Source organism: Equus caballus, chromosome 18 (assembly GCF_041296265.1).
Source record: "Equus caballus isolate H_3958 breed thoroughbred chromosome 18, TB-T2T, whole genome shotgun sequence".
In the NCBI taxonomy this organism is placed as follows: domain Eukaryota; kingdom Metazoa; phylum Chordata; class Mammalia; order Perissodactyla; family Equidae; genus Equus; species Equus caballus.
In genome coordinates this window covers 21,760,149-21,784,232 of record NC_091701.1, presented here as the reverse complement: position 1 = coordinate 21,784,232, position 24,084 = coordinate 21,760,149, and the positions used below count along the sequence as shown (strand labels likewise).

Here is a 24,084-nt window from a genome sequence, read left to right as displayed (position 1 = left end):
GACAGTCTAAGGAACCTCTGGGACAATATCAAGCAGACTAACATTCATATTCTGTGTCCCAGAAGAAGAAGAGAGGGACAAAGGGGCAGAGAATCTATTTGAAGAAATAATAGCTTAAAACTTTCCTAATCTAAGGAAGGAAACAGACATCTGGGTACAGGAAGCATAGAGAGCACCAAACAAGATAAACCCAAATAGGCCCACAGCAAGACACATTGTAATTAAAATGCCAAGAATCAATGATAAAGAGAGACTCCTAAAAGCCACAAGAGAAAGGAAACAAGTGACATACAAAGGAAACCTCATAAGGCTATCAGCTGACTTCTCAGTAGAAACCTTACAGGATAAAAGAGAATGACACAATATATAAAATGCTGCAAGGAAAAAAATCTTCAGCCAAGAATACTCTACCTGGCAAGGTTATCATTCAGAATGGAAGGAGAGATAAAAAGTTACCCAGACAAGCAACAAGTAAAGGAGTTTATCACCAAAAAAAAACAATCTTACAAGAAATGCTAAAGAGACTTATTTAAGTGGGAAGCAAAAAACCACAAATAGGAATAAGAAAATTATATACAAAAAAAAAAAAGCAATACAATCACTAGTAAAGGCAAAATACAATAAAGGTAGCAGATCAACCACCTATGAAGCTAGTATGAATGTCAAAAGATAAAAGTACTAAAATTACCTATTTCAGTGATAAGAGGGTAATGGATACACACACACACACACACAAAGAGGTTAGATATAATATCAAAAATATAAACTGTGGGAGGAGGGGAGTAAAAGAGTAGAGCTTTTAGAAATAGGTCAAACTAAAGAGACCATCAACTTAATATAGATTGCTATATATGTAGGTTATTATATATGAACCTCATGGTAATCATAAACCAGAAACCTACAATAAATACACAAAAAATTAAGAGAAAGGAACTCAAACATAACAGTAAGGAAACCCATCAAATAACAAGAGAAGAGAGCAAGAGAGGAAGAAAAGAACAGAGAAGAACTACTTAAACATCCAGATAAAAAGTAACAAAATGGTAATAATTACATTCTTATCAATAATTACTTTAAATGTCAGTGGACTAAATGCTCCAATCAAAAGGCATAGGGTGGCTGATTAGATAAAAAACAAGACCCATATATGCGACATACAAGGAACACTTTGGACCTAAAGACACTCACAAATTGAAAGTGAAGGGATAGAAAAAGATGAAAATGGCAATGAAAAGAAAGCTGGGCTAGCAATACTTATATCAGAAAACATAGACTTTAAAACAAAAACTGTAACAATAGACAAAGAAGAGCACTACATAATGATAAAGGGAACAATCCAACAAGAGGGTGTAACACTTGTAAATATCTATGCATCCAACACAGGAGCACCTAAATATAAAGCAATTATTACCAGGCATAAAAGGAGAAAGACAGTAACACAATAATAGTAGGGACTTTAGCACTCCACTTACACCAATGGATAGATCATCCAAACAGAAGATCAATAAAGAAACACTGGCCTTAAACGACAAATTAGACCAGATGGAATTAGTAGATATATACAGAACATTCTATCCAAAAGCCACAGAATTCTCATTCTTTTCTTCTTCTTCTTCTTTTTTTTTTTTTTTCACTTTTTTTGCTTTTATTCTCTGCTGTATAACACTTTCTGGAATAGTGCCTCACACATAGTATGGCTCAATAAATACTTTTTCAATGAATTAATGAATATCTAAATCAATGGAGAAATAAAGTACCTACTGGTAGAAAAAAATCAATATTCTAAATGTGTTAAATCTAGTCAAATTAATACATAAATTAAATACTCATTCTTTTCAAATGCACATGGAACATTCTCCAGGATTGATTACATATTAGGCCACAAAACAAGTCTCAAGAAATTTAAGCAGACTGAAATAATACCAAGCATCTTTTCTGACCACAATGGTATGAAAATAGAAATCAACTGCAGGAAGAAAATCAGAGAAGCCAAAAATATGTGGAGATTAAATAAAACGCTATTGAACAATGATTGGGTCAATGAAGAAATCAAAGGAGAAATCAGAAAATTCATGGAGGCAAATGAAAATGAAAATACGACACGCCAAAATTTATGGGATATAGCGAAAGTGGTTCTTAAGAGGGAAATTTATGGCAATGCAGGCCTATCTCAACAAACAAGAAAAATCTCAAATAGATAATCTAAGAGCGCACCTAAAGGAACTGGAAAATGAGGAACAAAGCCCAAAATCATTAGAAATAAGAGAATAATAAAAATAAGAGCAGAAATAAATGACATAGAAACTAAAAAACCCATAGAAATAAAATCAATGAAACCAAGAGCTGGTTCTTTGAAAAGATAAACAAAATTGACAAACCTTTAGCTAGACACACCAAGAAAAAGAGAAGGCTAAATAAATAAAATCCGAAATGAAAGACGAGAAATTATAACAGACAGCTCAGAAATACAAAAGATTATAAGAGAATACTACGAAAACTATATGCCAACAAACTAGATAAACTAGAAGAAACGGATAAATTCTTAGAATCATAAAACTTCCAAAACTGAATAAAGAAGAAATAGAGAATTTGAATAGACTAATCAGCAGTAAGGAGACAAAAACAGTAACCAAAAATTTCCCCAAAATAAAAGTCCAGGACTAGATGGCTTCCCTGGTGAATTCTGCCAAACATTAATAATTAATGCCTATCCTTCTCAAACTCCTCAAAGAAATTGAAGAGGCGGAAGCTTCCTAACTCATTCTACGAAGCCAACATTACCCTGATACCAAAACCGGGCAAGCACAGCACACAAAAAGAAAATTATAGGCCAATATCTCTGATGAACATTGATGTAAAAATCCTTCAAAAACATACTATCAAATCGATGGGGCTGGCCCCGTGGCCAAGTGGTTAAGTTCGCGCGCTCCGCTGCAGGTGGCCCAGTGTTTCGTTAGTTCAAGTCCTGGGCATGGATATGGCACTGCTCATCAAACCACACTGAGGTGGCATCCCACATGCCACAACTAGAGGAACCCACAATGAAGAATATACAACTATGTGCCTGGGGGCTTTGGGGAGAAAAAGGAAAAAATAAAATCTTTAAAAAAAAAATTTTTTTTTAATTAAAAAAAGAAAAAAAAAATACTATCAAATCTAATACTAGAATATGTTAAAAGGATCATACACCATGATCAAGTGGGATTTATTCCAGCGATGCAGGGATGGTTCAACATCTGCAAATCAATCAACATGATACACCACATTAACAAAATGAAGAATAAAAATCACAAGATCATTTCAATAGATGCAGAGAAAGCATTTGACAAGATATAGCATCCATTTATGATAAAAAAAAAACTCTGAATAAAACAGGTATGGAAGGAAACCCTCAACATAATAAAGGCCATATGTGACAAACCCACAGCTAATGTCATTGTCAATAGAGAAAAACTCAAAGCTATCCCTCTAAGAACAGGAACCAGACAAGGATGTCCACTTCCACCACTCTTATTTAACATATTATTGAAAGTCTTAGAGCAATCACTCAAGAAAAAGAAATAAAAGGGATCCAAATTGGAAAGGAAGAATTGAAATTGTCACTATTTGTGGATCACATGATTTTATATATAGGAAACCCTAAAGAATCCATGAAGAAACTTCTAGAAATAGTAAATGAATATGGTAAAGTTGCAGGATACAGAATCAACATACACAAGTCAGTTGCGTTTCTATACACTAACAACGAAGTAGCAGAAAGAGAAATTAAGAATACAATCACATTTACAATTGCAACAAAAAGAATAAAATACCTAGGAATAAACTTAACCAAAGAGGTGAGAGATCTGTACACTGAAAACTATAAAATGTTGTTGAAAGAAATTGAAGACAACACAAAGAAATGGAAAGATAGTCCATGCTCTTGGATTGGAAGAATTAACACAGTTAAAATAGCCATACTCCCTAAAGTTATCTACAGATTCAATGCAATCCATATCAAAGTACCAACAACATTTGTCACAGAAACAGAGCAAAGAATCCAAGAATTTATATGGGACAACAAAAGACCCTGAATAGCCAAAGCAATCCTGAGAAAAAAGAAGAAAGCTGGAGGTATGACACTCCCTGATTTCAAAATATACTACAAAGCTATTGTAACAGAACCGCATGGTACTGGCACAAAAACAGTCACACTCATCAATGGAACAGACTCGAGAGCCCAGAAATAAACCCACACATCTATGGACAGTTAATTTTTGACAAGGGAGCCAAGAACATACAATGGAGAAAACAAAGTCTCTTCAATAAATGTTGAGAAAACTGGACAGCCACATGCAAAAGAATGAAAATAGACTATTATCTTACTCAAGACACAAAAATTAACTCAAAATGGATTAAAGACTTGAATATAAGACCTGAAACAATTAAACTTCTAGAAGAAAACATAAGCAATATGCTATTCGACATTGGTCTTAGAAGCACATTTTCAAGTACCATGTCTGACCGGGCAAGGGAAACAATAGGAAAAATAAACAAATGAGACTACATCAAACTAAAATGCTTCTGTGCAGCAAAGGAAACCATCACCAAAACAAAAAGGCAACCTAACAACTGGGAGAAGATATTTGCCAACCACATATCTGATGAGGGGTTAACATCCAAAATAAATAAAGAACTCATACATTTCAACAACAAAAAAACTAACAAATCAATCAAAAAATATGCAAAAGATCTGAATAGATATTTCTCCAAAGAAGATATGCAGATGGCCAACAGACGCATGAAAAAACACTCAACATCATTAACTATCATGAAAATGCAAATCAAAATTACCATGAGATATCACCTCACTCCCACCAGAATGGCTATAATTAAGAGGACAGTAAACAAGTGTTGGAGAGGATGTGGAGTAAAGGGAATTCTAATACACTGCTGGTGGGAGTGCAAATGGGTGCAGCCACTATTAGAAACAGTATGGAGAGTCCTCAAAAAATTAAGAATAGAACTACTATATGATCCAGCTACTCCACTGCTGGGTATTTATCCAAAGAACATGAAAACATGAATGCATAAAGATATATACACCTCTATGTTCATTGCAGTATTATTCCCAATAGGCAAGACTTGGAAGCAACCTAGGTGCTTGTCAAGAGATGAATGGATAAAGAAGAAGTGGTATATATACACAATGGACTACTACTCAGCCATAAGAAATGATGAAATCTGGCCATTTGTGACAACATGGAAGGACCTTGAGGGTATTATGCCAAGCGAAATAAGTCAGAGAGACAAAGTCAAATACTGTATGATCTCACTCATAAGTAGATGACAAAAACAATAACAAACAGTCACATAGACACAGATATTGAATTGGTGGTTACCAGAGGGGAAGGGGGGAAAGAGGAGGATAAAAGGGGTGATTAGGCACATGTGTCTAGTGATGGATTCTAATTAGTCTTTGGGTGGTGAACATAACATAATCTATACAGAAACCGAAATATAATGATGTACACCTGAAATTTATATAATGTTATAAACCAATGTTACTGCATACAAAAAAAAAGATGGAGAAACAGGTAGAGGGACAGTTATAAGGCAAGATGATAGGTGTTAAAGTAGAGATATGTGCTGAGTGTTTGGGAAATACATAGTAAGGGCAGTCAGCCAAGACTTTGAAGAAGGTGATGGTCAGGGAAGGCAGGGGTAGTACCTTACAATAATCCTGAAGAGCATGAGGTAGTTGGAAAATGGTAAGAGAAGAAGAGAGAATTTCAGTCAGAATGACTAACCCAGAGAAAAGGGAAAGCATGACACAAAAATCAGTGGAATGACAGGTTGTTCAGAATGTCTAGTAATAGACCGCATGGTGGAGTAGAGTAGAGGAGAGATGAGAAGTGTGGCTGGCTGGTGAGGGGAAGTAGACTGAGATCATGAAGAGCCTTGTATTCAATACTAGAGAGTTCATGTCATGTCTCCTTATGTTATGTCAAGGATCTCTACTCCTTTGAAGAGATTTAAGCAAGGAATGGCGTGACTGGATTTGACTGTAAGTAGAACCCTTCTGGCCAATATGGAAACAAGTTAGGAAGATATGCAGTAGTTCAGGTGAGACATGATAAAGGCTTGAGTGTAGGCAGTGGAGATGGAGAAAAGGGATGAATTAAAATGATGTTAATTAGAAAGAGTCTCCAGGCTTCAAACATTGACAGGGTTGCAAATTTTCTTTGAACATGTCCTTATGTCAGCAGCCTCCCTGAGTTGCATTTACTCTTCCCTTTGGCTCTGGCTTTCAGGTCTAATAAGCAGCAGCGGACTCACCTCTGTCTGATGGCCTGCTCCAGCACCTCACAGATTGACCAGCCTCTCTATTCAAACACACTGAAAATAATTTTTGCTTGCTCTTGGTTTCATGAGAATTGAGTGTCACTCTTGCCTCTTAGTTTCTCCAGTTAGATCCAGACCAAATTCCGTAGTCCCAAAAGAAAACTGCAGCTAATTTCAGGTTCACAACCCATCGCTATCCTCTTCCACTTTTCATTATTGCCTTTCTTATCTTCTCATTGCTTCAAAGAGCACTCATGACAAATATGGATGTTTGTACTCAATTCCATCTCTTCCTTGACTGTTTTTGCCCAATCAAGATCAAAGTCTACTTTGGTTGCCAAGGGGAACCGTGCTATTAGTTATCTATTTACCTGTCTTTGAGGGTTACCACCAGTGTGAAAGTTACTTTGCATAAAAATAAACAAACAAACAAAAAACCTTCAAGAGGAAGTAAAAAAAACAGCCACTAACTAAAAGCTTTCTTTCCCTCTAAAGGAAATTCTCTTCATCTCAGAGATATAAGAAAGTTGCTATGATGATGGCTTCCAAAACATTATGTATGAACATGCAAAGCAAGTTTCACTAAGTTGTCCCCTAAACTTGAAATTACTCCTGACATACACATTCTATTGCATTATATTATTTCTCCATAAGAAATTTGTTTTATCTTAGAAACACAAGCAACATTGTATAAAATTATAGACCCACAGATCTTTGTAGAAAACAGAGCACAAAGTATAGCATATTTTATTTAATGTTTCTACTGTGATTGCATGTTTCACCTACACTTATGAATGAGCTCCTGACTTGCGTGCAGAGATCCTGTCGAAGGCTTTCATGAATTAAGTAAATCCATTAAAGTGAGTTAAATTTAAAACATCATCTAGTAAGCAATCCATTCAAAGGGGTCTTGCAACCAAGAGAATTAGAACTTGAACTGCTCATAAAAACAAATGGTCATCTCTGCTTATTTCTTCAATGTCAACACCAATTTTACTATCCCAACGATTATTTTGGCTTTGTTGTTTTGGTTATTCACTCCCTGAATTAAGTTTTCTGCATATACAAGTACACGTACAGTTAAGAGAAGTTCTGGCATGTTTATCTAGATAAGTTGTACAATACACTATTGTATCAATTATTTGTTTATTACAGGCAAAAACTGCTCCAGGACCTTGATTAAACTATTCATTGCTTTACACTCCGTTAAATTTCATGGATGTAAACAGAACCCACAATAATATACCGTAAAAGCAGAATCCACATATATAATTTGCTTTTTGCCCTGCACTAGTAAAATTTTAAAATGTCAAATTGCTTATAAGGTAATGGTAAAAGACGATGATATAGGTTAGATCTGCCTTTGATGTTTTGTTTTATTTTGTATATATCAGTAGTGACTGCTTTTAACTTTGTTGAGATTCTGGCTGACAAAACACCAGAAACTTTGCCACTAACTACTCCAGGGTAGTTGGTGGACATGTTGCCATTTATGACTACAAAGATTATAAAGCTGTAATAGAGAGGAGCTTCATAGCTATAGTATGGTTCACATCTTTCATCCATTTCACACATATTAATTGAGTATATATTACTCGCCAGGCATAGGCACAGAGGGTACGTAATGGCGGGGAGGGGTTTAGGGAGGGGAGAGACCTGATAGAATTTCCTGTCTTTCTGGAACTAACATTCTCCTTGGAAGGTTCAGTAGTTCATCACTTGTATGAAACTAAGGAGTGAAAGGCACATCCTACCTGTGAGCTGTCGCCGTCTACTCCGGGTTGTTTCACAATTTGCAGAGCAAGGTGTAAACTTGGACCAAGCAGTGAAGGTGCAGTCATCTCGACACGGGACCGTGCATTCTTGCACAAGGGGAGGCATGCCATTCGTCTGCTTGAGACACTCTGTCATTTCTGCTGACTGGATATCATCAGAGATGCATGAGACAGCTAAAAAAAAGAAAAGCATGGATTCTTTTATTATCTTGATTAAATCAGCCTGCTGCTGGTTCTATGACAAAATAGCAGAATCCCCCAATGTTTGAAAATTTGGTTATCATTGTGATTGCAAAAGGTGTTCAACATAGCTAACCTTATTTCTCCTGCAAATTAAATGTTTATTGTTGCCAGTGGAGGTTTTTGAAGATCTAATTGGGTTCATTATTAATCCAAACCCTGCATTGACGGCCACCAAAATAATTCTCAGTAATTTATTGTACATTCTGCTTGTGAGCATCTGATTTCTAGGGATGATATAAAACTAGGAAAGAGAATCTGTAAGAGAGTCATATGAGGACAAAAAAAGACAAAACCATAAAAATCATATGAACTCTACCTAGATTTGAATTGTTTGTTTGCTTGTTTAAATGGCACATATGGAAGAGGTCCTATTTTCACTTCCCAGTCAGTATTTAAAAAGGAATTTCTGTTGTCTATCAGTAAATCTTTTTCTTCTTATCAACATTTTAGGATCAGTTAAACTTTTTAAATCATCTTTTTCAAGTACAGGTATAATCTGTCCAGATAATTCTCATTACAAATATCCTATCAATTGCAGATAACTCTTCAAAGTTTCTCTCACATGCTTTTTCAACTAGAATGTCTCTGGTCATACCATAAAATAACTACCAATCTCGAGGTAAAACACTTATGAAATTTTACTTAATTTTGCATTTGGTTCTTTGGAATAATGGCTTTTTATTCAATTACCAATGAATGATATTTTTGTGCATCTTTTATTCACACTAATTATGGACTTTCTAAGGATGTGTCTTTATATTCTCTAGGCCAGTATTTCTCAACCTTGGTACTATTGACATTTTAGGTTGGATGCTTTCTGTGTTTGGGAACATGAATGAGTCTTGTGCATTGCAAGATATTTAGTAGCATCTTTGGCCTCCACCTATTAGATGCCACTAGCACACACACCCTTCCAGTTATGAAAGCCAAAAATGACTACAGACAATGCCAAATGTTGTCCCCAGTTGAAAACTACCCTTCTAAACTGATTCTGAACCATGGATGTCGATGAGAATACAGAGATTCCATGGCATGACCTCAGATCTACTGTGTCAATATGCCTGGGGGAGAAGTCTAGGAATATTTTTGTCTTTAAGTGTCCCAGGTGGTTCTGAACTAGCCTATCCACTGACCACCCATACTTGGTGCGGATGCCTATGGAAATAGTGTTAACAGATATTTGCTGAGTTCATCATCCTTAAGAAATCATAGTTTAGGATCATTTTTATTACACCTCTTTAAAATCTACCAAGTTACAAGGAGTAAAGAGACCACAGCTTAGGATCAACGTTGTTAAGAACTCGTTAAATCTCTCTAATACAGGGCAAGTACACATAGAGCCTTCTTTTAGTTGCCCATTCTTCTTACATTCTGAATTCCTTCCTTTATTTTGAGCACAACAGAGACCAAGTAAACCTGAAACCATATACATATATTTTAGCACTAGTGAAAGCCGAACCCATCTAATGTTTTTGGACCAAGGAATTAACTAAGATGAAAATGGATGTACACACAATATTTCTGAGTTTGTACATCTGCTCTGTGGCAAGAGGGATTATTCATCTATTTTGAATAGCTTTTGGTTTTGTTTTTATCCACATCCTAGGAACAAAATCCATCACACATCAAGCCAACATCATCTGCGTTTTCTTTGTTGGAAATATTACGGCCAATAGTAATGAATACACCAAGATACTTTATCTTAAATAGGGTACAAGCAAACATTATTTAAAGTGCCAATTCGGTGTCAGTTTAGCAAACTTTTAATTGTTTTCCAAGATTACAATGCACTAATAACATGAAGAGGAATTTTAAATACTTTTTAAAAGCACTGCTGTTTAAAATTTAAACCTCTATGTATATACAAATGAGATTTTTCCAATGAAATTAAATTAATTTTAAATATTCATATTCTATAATTTCTTTCAAGTAAGTTTAGAATTTGAAAGCTATGATGAATATTCAATGGTATTTTGAAGTTCTACAAAGTATCTAAATTAGAATACACTGGATTTATGAATATCTATATTGAGTTATTTTATATTAAAAAAGGGAAGCATTCAAAATTAAGAAATAATAGCTATACTATATGATGCAATTCACAGACATTCATGGCAAATGGTATGAATGCAAATTCCAACTCCAAACGTCCAGGAGTTATGTGAACTGAGATCAGTTATTGAAATTCTTTATGCTTTAGTCTCCTCATCTTTAAAATGAGTATCATAAGAGCACCTAGAACAAAGAGTTGTGACAATTCTTAAAACAGCATCTCACACACACTAAAGGGCTCAATAAATGCTATCAACTATTATTATCCTTTATGTTTGTTTCCAAATTTGTTTTAAAACAAGGAGGCTGATAGTTCTCCTAGGAAGTATACACGGACACACTCTCATTCTCCACAGCTCTTTCCTTCCTTGGTCATTTTCAGAATCTGAGGGACAAAGGTAAGAAGAAAACCGTGGTTGAATCTTCACCTGATTTCTGGTGCTACACTTAAAATCACCATTAATCAACCAATGTATCAGGTACGTTCTAAGTGCATTCACTGTATTAACAGGGCTATGCAGAACGAATCAGACACATCACTCCTCTACAAACTGAGGTAGTAGAGTAGTTCAACCAAGACGTTGGAGATTACTGAGGGCCACAGAGTACATTCAAAGTTGTAAGGTGAAGTTTGACAACACCACATTAATCTGAAGACCACTGCTCCATGTTACTACTGACAATCTATTAACCAAGGGTGAGAGGCAACTGACACATTACAGATCGCACGATGATCAATTTAGGCCAGGCATCATGCTCTTCAGATTTCTTCAAGCTCAAGATTCCAATTGCTTTTCAAGTATGAAAAGAAGCACTAGAAACAAAAACCTGAACAAGTTAAATAAAAATTTTCTTCTTGGGAATGTTCTAGTATAAAAGGAATCCTTTAATTAATAAACATTTGTTGAATGGCTGGTTATTGAATTATATTTGAGGGTAGGAAAATATTGGAGAAATAGCAAGCAAGAAGTCCGCAGGACTGGAAAACTAGCAAAAGAAAGACAACAGATATTCAAAGGAAATGAAAAGAGAAGACATTTGGAGTAAATGGGGATAACTAATATCTATAGGTACAACCAATTCAGAGGCTCCTTCCATTGAGCAACTCATAGTCAAAGGATATTCCTAAAAAATATTAATAAGTTTTAACCTACACTGGAATTCAGTGACCAATACTAAAGGTATAGACTCAAGTCAGAGAACTTCTTTCGAGGAATAAATCAGAGGTAATAACAACATGTACTGATAAAATTGTAGGCCTTGGTGTCAAAAAGAACTCCATTTTTTTTTTTTTTTTACTGTTACCTTGGGCAAGTTATGTCAACTCTCTTAAGACTCAATTAGCTCATCCATACAATGAGAATGATAATAATACCTACATCATACGATAAATTCATGCAGACGAAGTGCTTAGTACAGTACTAAGCACTTGGTACATTAGTCCATGTGCCCTGAGAGTTACCTATTATTATGATGGAGGCTAATTGGAAATTAAATGTAACAAATAGTAGGAAAAGAAGAATCCACCACCACTTGTCTTGGTTTTTCGTTCAAGAAGAATTTTCCAAATCCCACCAAACCTTCTTGACCTCTAAGAAGTGTGACTGGAGCCTCCCTTGAATTATAATGTTCAGGTCAGTAGCCTCTTCCAAAGACTGCATGGTCCTCCCAAGGATACTGTCTGCTATTTTTCCAAGTGATGCTCTGTGCCTTCTGCTTACCATCTACAGAAATGAGGCTTATAAGCTACCGGATGAGATCATAACTCCAAGAAAAGTCAGAAACTGAAATCTAAGTCCTGCTGGGACTTCTTTCCAGAAGCACCAAAACCAATATCCTTAATGCTTAAGAGTTTCATGAGAGGAGAGCGAACATTTGCAAAACAGGAGTGCTGGCCATATTTGCATCTTTATGCCTCACTTACCAAGGTGGCCATACCCCCAGAAACAGGTACCACATCTTTCCGTGTTAAAGTTGAATTCACAAGAATTTTAACAGCTGAGGAAGATTTAGTTGCATGTATCAAACTTTTCTGATCATTAGAATCATTTGGGCTTCATTACTGATCAGAAGAGGCGTGCGTGGACACAAGTCAGAAAAAACATCTGATGCCCTAGGATCAGGAATAGACCTTGCTAAAGTCACTTTCTCTGCCTCCACGGTGGTCTGGCTGCTAGACTTTGCTTATTCGCCTGGATCTTTATTACCTACATCTTCTGTCCTAATAAATCTTCCTGAACTGCATCCATTCATTCACCCATTCACTTATTTGGTTGCAAAATATGTAAGGAACTATGAACAATTATAAAAGCCTTGTGTGTGTACACACATACACACATACATATAAATAATCAGGCTTCTGGGAGGCTACATTAGTGGCAGTGACAGGCAGGTAGACATATAGAAATACAACACTGTAGTTTCTCTGATGGTGATAACCAATGGGGAAACCCGGCATAGAAGGGAAAAGTGGGTGCTTCAGTCTTGAAGGGAAAGGATGTGTAATGGGCAGGCAGGAAAAAAATAAGCCATTACAAAGAATTTATCTGCCAGACATCTGCTATTTAGTTGAACTCTGAGTCTTGGCTCCTTTGGATCATAGCAAATTACTTGCAGGCCATGATCTAGAGAAAATATTTCTCTTTTGGTGCTTTTAAGTATTTAAAGAGTACTGTGCTATACTAGTGGGAAAGGTCTTTCCATTAGGAAAGGGAGAGGCATTTACTACTGACCCTTCCTGTCATATATTTCCGCCTGAACTGAATTGTTTAAGAGTGGCAATTCAATATTTAATTATATTGTATTTATTAAACTTGAAATATTGTTGTCTTTACTGACGGAAAATTGCACTCCCAGGTAAAATTAGTTCAAATAGCTCCAGAATAATCTCATTATTATGCACTGTTTCAAATTTAGTTATCTTCTGCTTTGGGCAGAAAGCTTTCAGAGTAGCTGCCGGCGACAGCTGAGTGTTCTTGTTCGGGAATGATGGGGAAGCAAGTGCTTGAGCCAAGCCACTCAGACAAGAGCTCTCAGACAAGAACAGTTACTGGGCAAGTGGGTATGGTAGGGTGACCTGGAACCCTCCAAAAATCTCTGTGAAGCCTTAGGTCACATTTTCCCATTCATAGTGTCAGCAACATATATAACACACAGACTTGAGTTCAGCTACTTCATCTTTCTCTAATTACTACTCAGGCTGCGTCTTGAAAAAGAATCAGCAGAAAGGAAGAAGAGTTACTAATTGCTTTCCCCTGTTTTCTGATTTTCAATTCTAGCAGCATGAAAAGGAATGCCCTGACACAAAATGTAAAATTATCTGAGAATTTAGCATAAGAAGCAAAGAAAGAACTTGTATGAATTCTCAGGGTGTCTCATCGTTAAATATTTTAAAGGAACTACTGTGAATGTGGGATGGCTAGGCAGCCCTCTTAGGCTGTAAGGATGACTAAAATGAGCAGATTATTAAGCATTACTAAGTGGCTAGTCTTTCTGCCCACATCACCTCTAAGCTCTGATAGTCAGACACTCTGTGATTAGTCTGTCTTCTTTTCAATTATGATAGGAAGAGGGCAGGGGTTGCTGGCCTTATGATAAGAAATGATAATATTCTGTCTGGAAATAAGTGATGGAGCCTGCTACTTCAGATCTGCCCGCACTCACCTTCTCCAAGGACACACACATTACTTTCTGAAGTTGCTCCCAATCAGAGTTCAACTCTACTAGTTGACAAGAAACAGTAGGAAGAATTTATTTCAAGAGGTCATGATTACCAGGAAATGGGGGGCACGACAGAAAACTAGAAGGGCTCTATTGCCGTCCTGCAATGGTGAACTGCTTAAGTCAAGGTACAGAGCTCAATTTACATGCAAAGCAAGGGGCAGAGAGGGTAGCAACAGTTCACCTCAACCAACATTCAGACAACGTGCTCTAGATGTCAAGCCCTGCCCTAGTGGCCTGGGATACACAGACGAAAGAAACATGGAAATAAAATTTCACTATACTAAGGGTCCTGTAAGGGCACAGCACTGGGGCCTCAGGCACTGTGCCATCAGAGGAGCCTTCCTGGAAGAAGCGATGCAAGAAGGATGAGTAGGATGTCGCCAGGAAAAACAGCATGAGCTGAGCTTTGCACACCATGATGCCTGTGCAGAGAAACAAGCAATAAGACAGGCTAGCTTCCTGCCCTTGCTATGGACACTCGTAGGACTCTTTACTTCCCTTTTGATATGACTTGCAACACTTCTAATTACATGTCCCATGTCTGTGTAGCAAAGTCACGGATATAAGGACTCTATGCCAGGTTGCCCCAACATGTATGAGAACTAGTGAAAGAATACAAGAAAAGGCCACAAATCACAAGTCTAAACAGTTAAAAGTTATCACTGAAATTAACAAACATGCAATAGATCAGTTCTATTCTCCTACCTTAATACGTATGTCTTCATAACAACTTGCAAAGCCAGATTCCGATAAAAATTGAGATGACTTGAAGTTTCAGGATAGAATGTGGCAGCACAGGGACAGCGGTCCCAGTCCTGGGTTTCTGGCCTGCCTCCCTCCTCTTCGCACCCACAGCTTGAATCTACCCCTGGAGGGACCTTCCTGCACTCATGAGTTGGCACTGCAGGTAATCTCTCAAAGCTCAATTCACAAATCAGGCAGCTTTGTCCACCCCTCTGGCCTAGGGTGTACACATAGGCTGCACAAGCTTTCCTCAGAGGTCAGATTCTGCAGAGAAGAGGTGGCTGCAAGTCCCTGAAGTTGGCTCAGAGCCATTTGGGCAGGAACTGCCAGAGTCCTGATGATGGGGCAGAGTTTGGATAGGGGATGAGTAGAAAAGCATAGGCTCCAGCGGGGCTCCTCATCCAGGTGAAAGGAACAGAGATGGAAGAAGGCCAGAGAAGGGCCCTCTAGGCCATAGAGGCCAGAGCAGCCCACCTCTTGCTCTTGCTGAGTCTAAGGGCAGAACTCTACTCCACTCCGATTATTTTATTATAGACTGATGTAATCTTCCTTAAGAGCTCCCTTCCTAGTAGGCAATCAGGAAAGGTACAAGTGCCAATGAATGCTATCTCAGTTTTGGCTATTTTAATTAATTTCCTTCCTGTTTAAATAATTCTTTTCAGGTAAATGCACGGTCTAGCTCTTTGAGCCACTTCTACTTCCCCTCTCCAGGATGGCACCTGGTGCCTGTGGCAGCCAGCAGGGTTCTTGGATCTTCATGAAGGTACTTCAGAAGCTCTCTGGGTCTTTGCCAGCATCTGAGGTAAGGATAGCCCTTGTCTACTTGGCGACTGCTTGCCCTGGAGACATCTGCTGCTGAAGTCTCATCTCAGGCTCAAGGACTCATGATTGATTCCCTCTCAGCCTGGTCAGTGGCCATGATCCTCTAGCTGATGAGGTCTCACCCCACCTTCGTACCTGCTGGTGTGGAATATCCTGCCAGGGCCATATGATCAGTGCCCTGGGAAAGCCAAGGTAGTTCTCCTGGTGAGGATGCCAGACGGCACCTTCAGCTACCACATCTTCCTCGGGGCATGAGGGAACTTCTGGAGACACTCTGTGAAACAGGAAACTCAGGGAGCATCTAGGGAGCCATTAAGCCCTCCTTCTGAAGTGGGGCCCCTGTAAGGCATCTCTTTCCAGAGTTCCAAACAGGCCATGGAACAGAAATACTTCAGCTGTTTTCTTTTTTCTTAGCCAAACTCTCCACCTCTAGAACACCAGCCCTGAGTCAGAGGAAACCATGACACACATTCCTTCTGCTTACCCTCCCCTCCACATCTCTTCTCTTTTCCTTCCTGTCACCCACCCTGGCAGGAAGAGGCTCCTGTTTGACAGACTACCCCTGCATTGCATCCATCTCCCATCTGTGGTGGCCTTTTCCTGTCCCTTTCCCTGAAGCCATAGTGGCAGACAGGATGCAGAGAGAAAAACCTGATTGGATTAAGGATATAAATTCAGAAGTATTTAAAAAATTCGAAGCCTGCCATACACGTGCTTCACCGCCAGGTGCAGAGACTTAGGAGACCTGAGCCTGAGCTGGCTTGTATACCCGTGTGCCTCCTAATAAGCGACTGATAGTCATTAAGGTGCAAGTAAAAACAGTAGATGGGTTCTTTGAAGCCCACCATGGGATAGGCAGTAGGGGTCGTTAGACAATGTTTGTGGCGGGGAGGTAAGTGTCAGGTACTGAAGGACTTAGATACTCTGCCGGACAGCCCAACACCACTCCTTTAGTATCGGGAAAGACCCACCAAATTTTTTTTAGTACTAATTTGTTTCTAGGGTATTATTGTTTTCCTTTTGCTGCCTCAACAAATTACCGCAAATTTAGCAGCTTAAAAGAACAGAAATATGTTTTCTTACAATTCTAGGAGTCAGAAGTCGGAAATGAGTTTCACCAGGCTGAAGTTAAGGTGTCAGCAGGGCTGGTTCCTTCTGGAGGCTTCAGAGAGAATCCAGGTACCTTAGCCTTTCCAGGTTCCAGAGGCTGCCTGCCTCCTTCACTCCAAGCCCCTTCCTCCAGCTTCAAAGCCAGGAGTGTAGTTCCAGCATATCTCCCTCTCTCTAACTTCTGCTTCTGTCATCACATTGCCTCCTGCTTCCCTCTCATGAGGGCTGTTGGATTCTATTGGACCTACCTGGGTAATCCAGAATAATCTCCCCACCCCAAGATCGTTAACTTAATCACATCTGCAAAGTTTCTTTTGCCAGGAGGGGAAGATATTCACAGGTTCCAGGGACTAAGACATGAGCATTTTGGGGGTCATTATTCAGCCTACAATATAGGGCAAAGGTATTTCTTCCTAGTTCTGAGGCCTTGCTTCATCCACTAGATAGGAACAAGGTCTACCTCATCCACTCCCAATAGTAGGAAGAAAAGCAGATTTGACACTATCACGTTTACCATGACTCCCCCGTTCTCTGCTTTCACAACAGGTTTGTTTTGTTTTGTTTTAATTCATTGGTTTTTCAATCATCCTGCCTGGCTTCCCTCAGCTGCCTTTAGAACTCCTCTCCCCCACACTCTGTTGGAGTGTCCTTAGAGAAAACAGAGAGGTGGACTTATTTCTTATTCAAAACCAAGCATAATTAAGAATGTGCATCTAGAGGCCAGCCTGGTAGCGCAATGGTTAAGCTGCACTTTCTGCTTTGGGGGCCCAGGGTTCGCTGGTTTGGATCTTGGGTGCAGACCTACGCACTGCTTGTCGAGCCTTGATGTGGCAGGTGTCCCATATATAAAATAGAGGAAGATGGGCATGGATGTTAGCTCAGAGCCAATCTTCCTCAGCAAAAAGAGGAAGATTGGCAGCAGATGTTAGCTCAGGGCTAATCTTCCTCAAAAAAAAAAAAGGAATGTGTAGCTACATTAAACAAAAGTGCATTCTAATGACAAATACGAATATTTAGGTCAGTCTGAGCCATGTAAACTGCAAAGCCACTTTCCTCCATCCAACTATCATGCTACAATTGTTGTCATCATCAATGAATGAAGGGAAAATCTCCTCATAGATATTGGAATTGAGAAGGGAGTGAGAAAAGCTGGAAGAAATAGAAAGTTCTATATCCTGGAAAAGAAGGCTAACTCTATGCTTTCTTTCACGGCAAGCATGTCTTGTTGACTCTACTACGGTGATGTGCTCTGAACCATCCAGTGTGTATGATGGCAGCCCTGAGCCACTCCCACATTCCACCCCATGCTCAAAAGCCAAGACCTGGCTAGACTTAGAATGCACATCAATAAGCTCACTAGAATGCTGTGTGGATTGAGTCTTCCCAGCTTGTCTCTGGCTAGTTACTCCTGCTGCAGAAGAAAGGGAAGGATGGCTCTAATCCTCTCCCCAAGTGGCCAGCAAGTGTGGGGCAGGGCCAGGAGTCCTGGCAGCATAAGGAGGAACGGAGAAGGTGCCACCTAGCACGGCATTTCCCCGGCAGGGAGATTGGGGTCACCCCAGCCTAACCAAGCCAACTTCTCCACTCGAGGATCAAAAACCCAGGCCCTTCCCCTTTGGACTTCCATCACCTGAACCACCAACCACTCCACATACACTAATTCACTCAGTGGATGTCCTAGAGATTCCATTTCTGTGACAATTTTTAGTAGTAGGGAAGACATTTTTACTTGCTAGTATCCAAATGAGTTGATTTGGAAGTAAGAGCCTGTTCTTGCCACACCCCAAGTGCTTTCATTTTCCCCTTGTATTTTTCTCTCTCCCTATGCAGAGCACAGTGTGGAGGAGCACCGTATTTAGAGCTCTCATTCTTCAAAACTAGTGTTTGAATAAAGTGTGTGCTTATTATTACATGCTGACTGACATATATGCAACTTTTGAGTGGAGCAGCGTGAGTTGTGGAAACTGAATTAAACAATAAACCTGTAATTGCTTGTTAGGAGCTTTAATTGACTCATAAGTACCATATGCAAAGCTATGTGGCTGCAGGAGCCCAATTATAAGCTTGCTTATGGAAAGATACAACTCATTTTGCATGTTGCAAACATATTCTCCAATTATTGTTGCCCTCTTAGAAAAAAAAGAATTTTCAAATAAATATGAAATGCTTAGTAAGCTAATAATGTATACTTAGTCCCTAGGAAAACTTGAAGCACTTTATTTAGGTCCTAACACAAGATCAGAAGATGCCTAGTTAAAAATGCTCATTCACTTTACTTCCAGGCATTTAAGTCCTGAAGCTCTCTGTGTTCACAGCTAACCAAAGACATGTACACAGACAGGGCTCTTGACTTAAAGGTATTTGCCCCCTAACTGAGAAACACTGACAAGAATAAACATTTCAGGAAAAAAAGAAAACAAAATAAAATTACAAATAATTCGTAAATTACATCAAAAAAAAAAAAAAGAGCTAATACCTGTGAGGATCACAGAGGAGGAAGTAGGGAGCCTAATTATAAGCTTGCTGCTGATCTGGTGTGGCAGATTCCAGAAGGGAATGCTAGGAATTGTGGTCAAGTTACCCAGGCATGGTTGGAGGCAAAGTGATCAGGCTCAGCTGTGGGCCTTGGGGAGTGGGTGGCGAGAGTGAGAAACAAAGGAGATCCAAATTGACGACTTAGTAAAATCAGAACATCAAGAGGTTCCAGATAAGCAGATTGAAAACCTTCAACAACTAGAGTAGAGAAGGAGTAATCAGTGGGAATCCTAAATCCAAGGAAGAAAAGCACTAAATCATCCTTCTCTAGGACATGGTGTAGCCTCACGATGGTGTCTGCATGAACACAAGTGCTCCCAGAGTAGCTTTAGACTCCCATGATCTCCGTTAACTCCAATGAAACCACCCAAAACAAATACGTAAGTACAAAGAGTAGCTTGATTGTCAACGAAACTGTAAGATAAATATCTTCTTTTTTTAGAGATTGGCAGCTGAGCTAACATTTGTTGCCAATCTTCTCTTTTTTTTTCTTTTCTTCTTCTTCTCCCCAAAGCCCCCTAGTAAATAGTTGTATATTCTAGTTGTGAGTACCTCTGGTTGTGCTATGTGGGACACTGCCTCAGCATGGCCTGATGAGCAATGCCATGTCCGCGCCCAGGATCCGAGCTGGGGAAACCCTGGGCCACCAAAGTGGAGCGTGGGAACTTAACCACTCAGCCATGGGGCTGGCCCCAAGAAAAATATCTTATTCCCCAAGCACTCCTTCCCCTAAACTAGACCAAAAATATATATGTTCCAAAGAGAGGACATGCTATGCAAACTCAACTTTGAAAGTTCTTAGCCACTCCTTCCATTTAGATTGCCTCTCTGAATCTTTCTTCCAATAGAGAAATATTAAAACCTGTATGGAAGAAAACCATTATAAATGCATATAAATCATCACATTCAGCAAGACATTTGGCAGCAATCACTCTAAATTGTCATGACAGTGAATAGGAAGGACCCATCACTGCAACCAAGCCTTTTACACATCAGTGATTGTCTCCCTGATTTTATAACACCTAAGAGTAGCTCCATTTATCCCAGTTGACTTTCTTCCATTAAAAATAAGTCAATGGGGAATAACTACTAATGGTATAGTGTTTCTTTTTAGTGTGATGAAAATATTCTGGAATTTGATTATAGTGATGGTTGCACAACTCTGTCAACATACTGAAAACTACCAAATTGTATGCTTTAAAGAGTGTATTTTATCTCAAGAAAGCCGATAAAAAATTCATAACGTAAATATTCTGAATCTCAAACAAATGTAGTTTTAGAAAAAGAGCTCAGAAGTCATGTCACAAAATCATGTCAACTAGATGCTGCATTTCTAGAAATAATGGGAATCATAAGCATTTACCAGATAGCAAAGAAATTATCCTCCCAAAAGTTATGCCTGAAACCATTTATAACGTTTATAAACAAGGGTGTGCCTATAAATAATGAATTAAGATTATATCATAAATGCAGTTCTTTTCACATGTTTCTGACCTGCAAAGTTTTATTTTTAAATTTTGTCCTCCATTAAAAAAATTAATACATTTGCCTAGACTTTCTGCGGTGCCATATTTATCAAATTAGAATTTCGTCCAACACTATTGGGAGAATACAGTCTGTTGAACCACAAAACATAGCAGCAACGTTAAGACAGAATTTCTGCCTTAAGAGGGCTCATAATCTATACAGAATACTCAACTTCCAATATGTGGGAGCAAAAATCCCCACTAAATATATAAATATCTATGAACTACCTGCATGTAAATGTATTCAGAATACATAACATTGTGTGATAGTGAGAACTAATTTCTTACTATGCTATAAAAATCTTCGAGGTAAGAATCATCTAACTCCCTTTATAAATGTGTGTTCTTTTTCTTCTTTCTATATCATGGCCTCATTAGAGGTGGAAACTAACGATGAGATGCTTTCTAGTATTTCCAAGTCATTTTTCTCACAGACACTAAAAAGACATCACATCAGATTCCTTCAGAAATATCTCCCACTTCTAAATTCTGTGTCTTATGCTGAACTAAGTCCTCAATTCAAATTGTATAAAAGTTTTTTGACATTTCTTTTATATAGTTGGTAAAGAACTCATACACACTTCATTCTACAGAATATTGCCCGTAACTATGCGATATGCTAGAAGCTTTATGCTCCTCCAGCCCCTATTTTATGTACATGTACAGGGGAAATGTATATTTGGCAGCTGTGAAAGAATAAATATGCTAATTCACACATTGCATGTAGAAGGTGATTTATTCCATTTTTAAAGGAATATGACAGTATTTACATAAGTTTCACCTGTATCTCTACCAACAGCTGTTGTGCAAAACCAGCTTTCAAATCAGGAGGAAAAATAGGGCAGGCATTTTCTAGCAGTTGTTCTGGATTTGACAGATGGATGTTGCTTTAGTTACCTGCTGCATTTCAGAGAAAAGCACAGGGAAGAGTTGGGCCAAATTACTGTAGCAAGTAATTATAGATTTTTAAAAATGTACTTACTCTTGAAGTATACCAGGTAAGATTCTTAAAAACCTGCGTAAAACAGAAATTTTAACTATATGTGCCAAGAAATAAGCTATCTTGATAATGAGTGCTGTCTCATTTATCAGGAAGCTAAACTCAGTGTCATATAATCATTCTAGTAACAGTAGCTAAGTAACAAATGAGATGTGAAACAAATTTAGAAATAATTTCATGTTCTCTATTGAAAAGCAACTGCAAAGACCCAGGATATTAATTATCTCATTGGTACAGAGAAACAATACATCAGCACAATATCCACATTTATTTTCCTCTCTCACCAAAGTATACTGCATTTCCTTGTGCATCTGTCTACTTAAAACGTCTTCTTGGGAACTCTCCTCTTTCTACAAATGATTTCCTCTTTGTAGATCACTATGAGTACTCATGCTTCACATGGAATCATAATCACCACCATTATAATAAATTGTCTGTTATATGCAAAGCTGATGCCATGTCAAGAAGACATTTATTTTCATTTTGCTGAGTCTCCTCCTCCATAGACTCTGCCAAGATGCTGCTGAAATTATCTTTATCCATCCCCATTACGTCTTTAGTGCCTCCAGAGACCATGCATTTGCTACATCCTTTATGAAAACAAATCTGTTACCCTTTAATTCTGGTTCTATGATCTCAAACTTAATAAAACCTTATAATAAAAGTCTGAGTAATGGTAGATTCAGAGGATCATATTGTAGTTCATGTGAACTATACATATTCACTAGTCATACAACTTAGTTTCTCTCGAAAGACTTTTTAATGAAGAACAACTCACTTCATATAATATCTAGATGGATTATGAAAAAGTCATATGCAAGAAATATGAAGGAAATTAATATGAAGGAAATTTTAATGCAACAGCAAAACCGGCTATTGAAAGGCTTTCTATCCAGAATAATGATATTTAAACTCAAAGATTCATTTTGTAAACAATCAGCGCTGTGCTTATGTGAAATTGAATTTGTTTAAAGTGATATATATCTCAAAATCAAATGACCACCGATTTCTTATGTGTAATTTTTTACCTGCGAAAATTCACTAAATTAAGAGTAAAACTGCCTTCCGAAATCTTACCAGTTATAAGTTCTTTAAGTCAGGAACTTGATCTGCTTTTACCTTTAAGCACTGACAAATAATTAACCTCAATGTGACTAACAAAATTCCATTCATACATTTAACTACTTTGAGGTAGTACCGGCCACCCACATGGCTCAAATTACCAAGGTTAGTTGGACTTGTAACTAGATCTTCTTCTGATTACACACTGTTCTACACATTTGCTTCTAGTCTTCATAACACCCAGGACCCAAGCACAATCTGAGAAGGCAACATGGCTAGTCGGGAGAATGAGTCTGGCTCTGACTTTTCCTGTGATGGCTGTATGAGCCACTGGGCGAGGCTCATCAAGACTCAAGGGTACTTACATGCAAAATGTGAGTTGGACCAGGATGATATGGTTCCCTTCCAGCAGTGATACTCCAGAATTATATTATGGATACAAGTATGTACAGAACATTCTTGTGTATATTGTTGCAAGCCACAGTTCTATGGAGAACTTGCAGGATTAACATAGCCAGCTGGTACTAAAGGAAGCATTTATGCATAATTGTTTTTATTTCACCCAGCGACATGTTGTTAAGTGCACATAGCATGCTAACACACAATAGAAAACATTCTACAATTTTGGCAAAAAAATTTCCATACTTCACTTAGGAAGGTATTTACATAATAAATATAAATTAGCTGAACTTCCAGGTAAAGAAGGCAGAGTGGAAACATGAATATACTTTTCTTCCCTTTAAAACTTCAATAAAATCTTTTTGACTCCTTAACACATTAAGCTAATGGGAAAGAACAGAATGGTGTCAAGAGTTTGGAAGCCATTAACCAATGGACAAGAGGTTAAGGATTAAACAAATCAAAGAAAATATTTAATTGCAGTCTGGAAATAGCAAAAGCCAAGGATTAATCTGACTTACATGACAGAATCTCTAGAAGTGAGATGAATGGGGGGAACAACTGTGCTTAAAAAATTAGAAATAGGCCATATCGTATTTATGAAGCAGTTGGATCCCTAGCTTGCTCTCTCTCATGCCACATTGCTACAATACTGACCTTCTCTATCTCTTTGCAAAAGACTGAGGATAAAAAGGGTATACCAAGGGCCAGCTGGTGGCGTAGTGGTTAAGTTCACACGCTCTGCTTTGGCAGCCCAGGGTTTGCAGGT

The 24,084-nt window shown here is 38.2% G+C and overlaps 1 protein-coding gene across 12 annotated transcripts in view; it reads right to left on the bottom strand.

Moving 5' to 3' along the window:
- The window catches only part of THSD7B (thrombospondin type 1 domain containing 7B), a 1,030,427-nt gene that overhangs the window by 227,951 nt on the left and 778,392 nt on the right, over positions 1–24,084 (bottom strand). For all 12 annotated transcript variants that reach the window (XM_070240788.1, XM_070240790.1, XM_070240792.1 and 9 more), the window contains one exon: positions 8,079–8,273. In XM_070240788.1, coding sequence (XP_070096889.1) covers positions 8,079–8,273 — 195 coding nt within the window. The remainder of the gene's footprint in view (positions 1–8,078; positions 8,274–24,084) is intronic.